Source organism: Gavialis gangeticus, unplaced genomic scaffold, assembly GCF_001723915.1.
Source record: "Gavialis gangeticus isolate Ggan-Ray unplaced genomic scaffold, GavGan_comp1, whole genome shotgun sequence".
Taxonomy (NCBI): Eukaryota; Metazoa; Chordata; order Crocodylia; family Gavialidae; genus Gavialis; species Gavialis gangeticus.
The window spans coordinates 32,347,730-32,355,688 of NW_017729008.1; the positions used below are offsets into that span (position 1 = coordinate 32,347,730).

General features: G+C 40.4%; 1 protein-coding gene across 2 annotated transcripts in view; it reads right to left on the reverse strand.

Annotated features, from left to right (window-relative positions):
• The window catches only part of SEC61A2 (Sec61 translocon alpha 2 subunit), a 17,152-nt gene that overhangs the window by 7,120 nt on the left and 2,073 nt on the right, over positions 1-7,959 (reverse strand). The window contains exons 2-6 of one of the 2 annotated variants that reach the window (XM_019509563.1): positions 7,308-7,375; positions 4,298-4,363; positions 3,496-3,574; positions 1,315-1,446; positions 1,083-1,192 (exon numbers count right to left, since the gene is read on the reverse strand). In XM_019509563.1, coding sequence (XP_019365108.1) covers positions 1,083-1,192; positions 1,315-1,446; positions 3,496-3,574; positions 4,298-4,363; positions 7,308-7,375 — 455 coding nt within the window. Of the gene's footprint in view, positions 1-1,082; positions 1,193-1,314; positions 1,447-3,495; positions 3,575-4,297; positions 4,364-7,307; positions 7,413-7,959 lie in introns of those variants that run through there. The other variant, XM_019509562.1, reaches the window with a different exon arrangement.

Genomic DNA, 7,959 nt, shown 5'->3' on the forward strand with positions numbered 1-7,959 from the left:
GGGGTGCATGGCAGGCCAGGCAGCGATGGGAGGGGTGGCTATGGCAAATTCTGGGGTGGCTGTAGCCCACCCCAAAGCCCCCCTCCCACCATTGCTGCTGTCTGTCCTGCTCCTGCCTGCCCACCGGGAAGAGGCTGGCACAGCCCCCAAACCCACAGTGGGCAGCTTGCCCTCGCCCCACACACAAATCCAGGAGGCACATGTCCCCCACACCTCCCCCAGGGGTGCATGCAACAGTGGGGAGCCCCCCTGCCCCCCAGGCAAGCCACCCATGGTTCTGTCTTACAACCCACTCCCCCTGCCCCCATGCCCCTTTCCCCCACAGACTTACTGGACACATGCTGCTCTCCAAGGTGCTGGGCTGTTTTCCTGGCTGCATGCATGTTGCACCTGCACACAGCATTTATCGGTGACATTACTGGCCAAAAAAGTTGATTGCCAATAATGTCAATTTTCCTTTTAGTGGTGCCAATCTGATACAGACCGATATATTGGTGCACCTCTATCTATATGTATTAAATTATTCCTACCAGCCAACCCAATATTGATCCGAAGTCAATAAAAGGGCCAGAGGCTTCACTGTGTTTTACACAAATTTTCCATATTGGTTCCAGTAATCCAATTGCTCAATAAATCCTATTTACATAGATGTGACTTGTGTTGACTTTTTAGGTTTGTGTATTGACTACTTTGATCTAAAGGCCAAGATTTCTTTGCACAGCATTCGCATTCTTTGATCAGAAGTCACCTCAAGTGTTATTCAGCATGTACTGCTTTCAAAGCTTTCTGTTCCTCTATTTTAATAATTAATAGGTCTGATGAAGAAGATAAAAGTCAAGCTGCTCATTTGGAACATCTGGAACATTTAATCACCACCGGCCTATTCTCCCTTCTGAGAAACTTTACACCCTTCAAATGCACATATTATACATTTAGAAAGTGCTGTTTGCAGTATTAAGAGTATGTGAGAAAAGGGCAATCCAAGAGAAGAAACCCAACAGTTTGTGAGGAACAAGCTTTTCCATCCACCTGTAAATGGCTCAGAGGATTCCAAATGCTATTAGGACAAGCTAATGACGTACCTGAATAATGATAAGGAGACAAATCCCAGCTCCCATTTCAGCGGGATCGCCATACATTCCAGTCATAACATACACAATGGCTTGCCCAATGGTAATAATCATCCCGAACACTGAAACAGAACAAGAAAGCAACACCCATTTAAAGACAGCTGCTGGATTACCATATCAAGGACCCCTCACAGGTAGCACAATTAGCAAGAATTGTAGCAATTGTATCCAGAATACTACTCACATTTCTGTGCTCCATTGAACAGAGCTCTGTCTTTTGGAGTGTCACCAACTTCAATGATCTTAGCTCCAGCTAACAGCTGCATGATCAAACCAGATGTGACAATGGGTGAGATACCCAATTCCATCAAAGTGCCTGAAGAGGAAGGAGAATTAAGAAAACCTCTCAGCCAAGCTCCTTCTCCTCGAAAAGGATCACACAACAAAGGTATCAGGCTTTGTGAAAGGTTTCTGACCTGCCATTAAATTCTTCATATCTTTTCAATAGCACTTTCTGTCCAGTGAGGTTTTAAAACAGTTATGAAAAACAAAAAGACTGCCGTATCCTCATTACAGAAAGATGTTCTCTCAAAACCTGTACCCCTGAAGACAATGCGAAGAAAACTTTGTAATCCTTCACTTTGAACATTTGTATGAAATTTTAGTAAGATCAAAATCTGATGTGTTACAGGGGCTGAATGGGATAAATAGTTTTTCAGTATTTTTAAGTTTTACTGGAAAAAGTCCTCTCATGTCTTACTCTCCTCTCACCGCCACTAGCCCTCAGCAACTTGGTTTTTGAAAAGGTGTCGTTTTGTGGAGCATCAGGAAGAAACCTGCAGACTACAAGTGGTTGCCAAGTCAGCAGTAATGATCACTGAACTACCAGTTGAAAGTGCAGGATTTTAGGAAGGTGAAATGCAATCTCTCAACTGGAATCCAGAAAGGACAGTGAGATGAAACTGCCTTTTCTCAAGAAGAGGGTCAAACGTTCATTAAATGTTTTTTGTTTTTATCTATGTCCTGCTAGAATATTGTTTCAGCACTGACACTGAGGACAAGGTGCTACCTACTTGAACACTTCGCTCAACAGAGAGGCATTTCTTAGATAGCTCCAATGCGCACATTTACCGATGAAGCAGTTTGTGGTGGTACTGGATCAGAACTAATGTAAAAATCTGTGCGAAACAGCCCATCTCATCTGTGCATTAAACTTTCCTGTCTCCTATGTAAATAGCCTTCTATATCTTCATGTTTGGGCTTAGAGCCAGCATGACAAAAGAGGACTTCACAAGAAAAAAAAATCTTTCTGTGAATCAGCAAAGAGTGAGAAAAGTTTTTAAACACAAAAATCTGGACCAAACAGTCGAAGGAGCAAAATCAAACAGTGGCCGATTCAGTGTTTATTTATGCTGTTTTCATAGTCAATCTTAATTCTGAGAAAGAATGAAAAATGTATCGGTACTGGCATGTTTTACAAGTCTAATGTAGAACAGGCCACTTCAAATAATTTTTTTCACCCTGTATTTATCTAGACATTAAAGACAGAAAAATAGATGCGAACCAATTATCTGCATTACAGTAGCACTCACAGGTCTCAGACATGGATAAACTTAGATAAACTTTCAGCGCAAGGATTTGTATTGATATCTGTCATTAGACTGTATAGTAGGGAGAGCCATTAGACAAACTTTGGGTCACTTAGTACCCTTCTTTAGGTCTAACTTTAGGCCCTGTACAAAGAGAGAAAATTAAGACAGTTTTTAACAAAGTCTGTTACTCGGCTCTCACTTGTACTGCATTAACAGTCACAAAACTACTGACAAAGTTTAATAAAATGATATTAGAGAATTAGACTGTTACAAATTGAAGACGATACAGATCAAATCAGCGAGAGACAGCATAGTCTGATGAGCAAGGACTAAGAGCTACAAGTCCTAATCCTGTAGTTCTGCCACAGGTACACTGTGATTTCAGCCAAGCATCTTAACCTCTAGGTCCCCAGCTTCCCCACCTGTACAATTACTTTGTTCATTAATTCAGAAGTCTTTGTAAAGCACTTTCTGCTCAATCTCACCACAAATACAAGTGGAGTTAATAAGAAGGAATCATTAGAAGTGCCAGGTAGTTAGGCAAAACACCTACACTCAGGTAGGAGATACGCTTTCCAAGAGTCTTTCGCTCTAGTTGAACCTCCTTTGCTCCTCAAAGGATACTCCTATTTTCAAGGTAAGATACTTTCCAAGATCACCACAACTGTCATGAATTTAAAGCACTACAATCCACCTTAAAGAATGAGTGTTTTACTGACATCTGTTCCATGAAATCACCTATTTCAAAAATATGTTTAATGTTTATAGTATGTCTATCATGCTTGGTCATGTTGAAACAGTATGAGAGAGGAGAAACAATCAAATCCGCTAACCTCTGTTTGATGCAAGAATGACTCTCATCCAATAGAAAGGATCTGCCGAGTCTGATGACATGATTCCGAACAAAGGTATCTGTTAAAATGCACAGCAATATCAACACATCTCAAGGCAGACTGCATGAAATATTTATATAGATGTGGATACACATACACACTCAATACAGAAGAATCTTGCACTAATCTAAAGATATAACGCTGCAGTAACCCAACACCAGTACAGTGCTTATGAAAATGTATTTCAATATTTTTCTCTTCAAACACTAACACTGACTGCACAAAATAAACCTGTATTCCTTTCTATTTAGGACACCTGCACTCTACAAGTCCATTCATAGCATGACAAAGTAGGCTGTAGCCTATGAAAGCTCATGCTTCTCTGAATGGATCAGTCTGTAATCTGCAACATTGAGGCAGAAGGCAGGGAAGGAAGTTTTACCATTTTGTATAATTCTCTTTTACAGACAATCAGAGAGGTCTTCAAAGCTTCTAAAAACTTAAAACGGAGACAGATAAAGGTCAGAGGACAAAGAGATGGTTGGTGCAGGAGGTTTACAGTATTTTGTGTGTAGGAGTCTGTCCTACAGCAGAAAAGTAAGATTACATATACCTATATAAAGAGGAAAGCTATTAAAACCAAACAAAAACATGAAGAGGAGTCCAGTAGGAGGTGTGGTAGCTGAAGCTACTTTTAATTAATTTTTCAAAAGATACTAGATTCAAGTTGACAGAGAAAGACAAACATATGTATAACAGGATGGAAAAACAAAAATAGGAGGGCTTTTTCCAAATTACCTACCTGACAGCACACCAAAAAAATGAAAAGCGTGATAGCTGTCCATAGCACTTTCTCTCTGAACTGGATCTACAGAACAGAATTCAGATGAGAATTAATCAAAATCTTGTGTCAACAGGCTGTATTTAGAAGGATAATCTACTAGCATGCTTAGAATTAAATGCTTTATCTTGTATTGTTTACATGGCCCAAGTATTCAACAATAAAACTAGACTTCTAAAGTTGAATAATGTTTAATATGATTTTCTGATCAATACAAAAGGGACTATTGCACAATTACCTTTAAGTTGAAGGATTTGGGTGTGTAAATCTAGTTATTAAGATAAACTATATATACTTTATTTTGGGGTTAGTGAAATATTTATTATTCGCTTCTAGTACTCCCATTCAATGGTATTGTGCCAGAAAGTAACAACATGGCAGAACACACTCGAAAGATGATGAGAAAAACAATTAGCTTTGAAGACCCTACATGCTGCCTCCAATAAGTTGCTTTCCCAAAGCTGGGAGTTACCAGATCAAATATCTATCAAGAGTTAAAGTGACTTCGCACCTTTGACAGCAGGTGATAAGATTACCGAGGAGATACAGTTTATGCAGAGAAAATCTGGGAGAAGCAGAGAGATGACTTGTGGGGAAGTCGATAGGAAGTTAAACCTACAAGGTTCCCAACATGGTTGACTCTAGGATACCCGGCCAGTCCCTTTTGTTGTTCTAAGACCCATTTTCTCTGAATGTTTTTGTTATAAATCATACTTTGTTTAAAAAGACTGGCTGTCAGAGGGTGTGACAGTTACTACAGAGATGCTCAATTAATTCTGCAGTAAACATCTTGCCCCCTATGTGTGCAGTCCTATTATTAGTTTTCTGCAACCTAAACTCCACAGCAGGATAACACTTGTATTTACAAGTTCTATCCTGCTGCAGAGTTTTTTCGTGCAGAGCAATACCTGTATAGATGCTGATCTGGCTGGCTGGGACACAAGGATGCTTCAGTGCGGGGGCTGCCTGCCAGCTAGCCCCACACCAGAGCACCCTCATGCCCCAGCCAGCCTCTTCGCAGCACAATGAAGCAGGCTGACCCCCTGAGCTACCTGCCAGCCAGAGCTGCTCCAACTTGGCTCAACATGCTGCGGTCCCGGGCACACATGTAAATGCAGTGTAAATCCGGTGCCTGGGAGCAATAAATTTCGCATGATGTGTACCAGAGTTTATTACTGTGCATTAATGTAAGTGTGTAGATGTGCACAGAGGGAAAAAAACTGCAAAACCTGGATGCAAGTCAGATCTACTGGCGGTTATTGTGGCTGATACATTAAATAGTGCAGCTAGGCCCTGGACTAACAGTAGGAGAATTCAATGATTCTACCTTGAGCCAAGTGACTTCTGGAGGCCTGAAGCACTCTGAGGGAGTCCAGGAGACAGGAGAGGTGCAGACAGCCTGATATTTGTGACAGTGTGTTCAGGTTTCCACTCTTCTATTTATGATAGTAAACTACATTAGGAAGTCTGCACATAGATATCCATTAGCTACATAAAGAGTTATGAATGCAGGTCATACCATGGGGAGTATAAACTTCCCACACCCTCAACTAGAGCTCCAATAACTGAATTTTTCTGCACAGAAGAGGATTACTGCCCCAATTTATTGGTGCTGAGCTCCCTTGGCTCCCAGGCTATATATCTATCAACCACAGCAGTAAAACAGGTCATTCTTGGTTTCGTTTTAAGGAACTGCAAGCAGACATGTATTTCAAATATCAAAGATATTTACAGATACAATATTGCTTTGAAAAATAATTTCAAGCCAAAAATCATGCAGAACATACTAAAGTAACAAACAGAAAAAGCTAAATGACATTGCATTCTGGTTTTAAACAGCGCTCTCTTACACTGCTAATCCATTTTAATCAAGTGCATCAATCAACTGGCATCTATACTTTAGATTTACTTTTTAAATAGAAAAGGCTTAACAGGATTTTATGGCAGCCCAACAGTTTCTCTGTGGCCTCAAAATACATTCATCTCCTTCTCATTCTCTTACAATTTTAAGGCACTCAAACCTGCAGCAATTAAAATCAATGTTTCTTTGCTCTCCACCCAAGTATAAGTAGAGAGATGTAGTTAGCCATGTTAGTCTGAAGGCAGGCAGAAGACGGACAAAGGCACCACATTAAAGACTAAATAATTCAGAGAGGTATAAGCATTTCTAGACACCTGACAAAGTAGTCTGTAGCCTATGAAAACTTAAAGTCTATCTGAATAAATTCATCTTGAAGATGCCACCCTGCCCAGCCTTCTACGCAAGCAAGGTGATGCTTCAGTACCAGAAAAGGACAACTTTAAACAAGAGTAAAAAAGCTATGCTGGTGTGACAAAGTCAAAACAAAAAACAGAAGTTTTGAAGATGAATTGGCAAAGGGTATCAATAACTTTGAATACAACAAAATCAAATTTGATTAAATTAGTGGATGACAAAATTGAAGAAAGGAACACAACAAAGAGGGAAGGTCACTGATACAGTGACCTGGATCAACAGGTAAGCTGTAGGCACACAACCATTGTGATTTAAAAGTAAGGTCCTACCTAGGAACAAAGAAAACCCCCAAGTCTGAAAAGCTTTGGTGGCTGCAGGAAATAATGAGCTAAAGATGAGCCTTTACTGCAGTCCTGCAGCTAAAATGCAACCCCTTGGATGTATGAAGAGGGCTCAAAGAAGAAACACATGAATGATTAAAGGACTGGAAAAGGTGCTTTATATTCAAAGACTCAAGAAGCTCAATCCAGTTAGTCTAACCAGAGTGTTAAGAGGTGACTTGACCAGTTTGAGAATAGAGGGTTCTTCAGTCTGGGAATCACTGCCCTGGTCCAACAGGAATTCATTCAGGGAAGTTTTGTGGCTTGTATTTATATAGTAGAGCAAACTAAATAATCACAATGACCATTCTAGCCTCCCTCTGCAAACCTATCAGTCAGCCAGGTACAAGGAAAAAAAAAATAGCACAGCGCTCACCTTTCTTTCAGGTTTCTGGATTTCGGGTAGAACAGCACAGAAAGGTTTAATAACTTCTAAAAACTTAACTGCACAAAGACACAAGAACATACGAAGGACATTAGTTTCTTTTTCAAAGGAGCGATTCCCCACCCACTTTTCCTTAATAACATGTGCTTTTAAAGAACAAAATTCACTGATGCCGGCAAACACGCCCGAGCAGGATCCTTAAAAGAAAAGAAGTTTCAGGCACCGAGTCGTACTCCGCACAGGACCTTTCCTGCGGAGCCAGTGAATCAGCTCCGTCTCCGCCTCACCAGCGGCACAGAAAGCAAATCAACACGGCAGGGTTGGATGCGTAAATGCAAGCGCTGCACCGCGGCAGGGGCACATTTTGTGCAAGGAGACATCAGTCTTGCCAACTTGTGTGATTTTTGGCGTTGTTTTTAAAAGTCGACGCTTCGGAACTGTGAAAAACATAGCTCTTTTATACTTATACACACACACACACATATACGTATATATACACACACAAACACACGCGTATATATACAAACATACATATATACACACATGCATACACATATATACACACACACGCATGCATATATATATATAGATAAAGATGCACACGCATATATATATATATATATATATATATATATATATATAC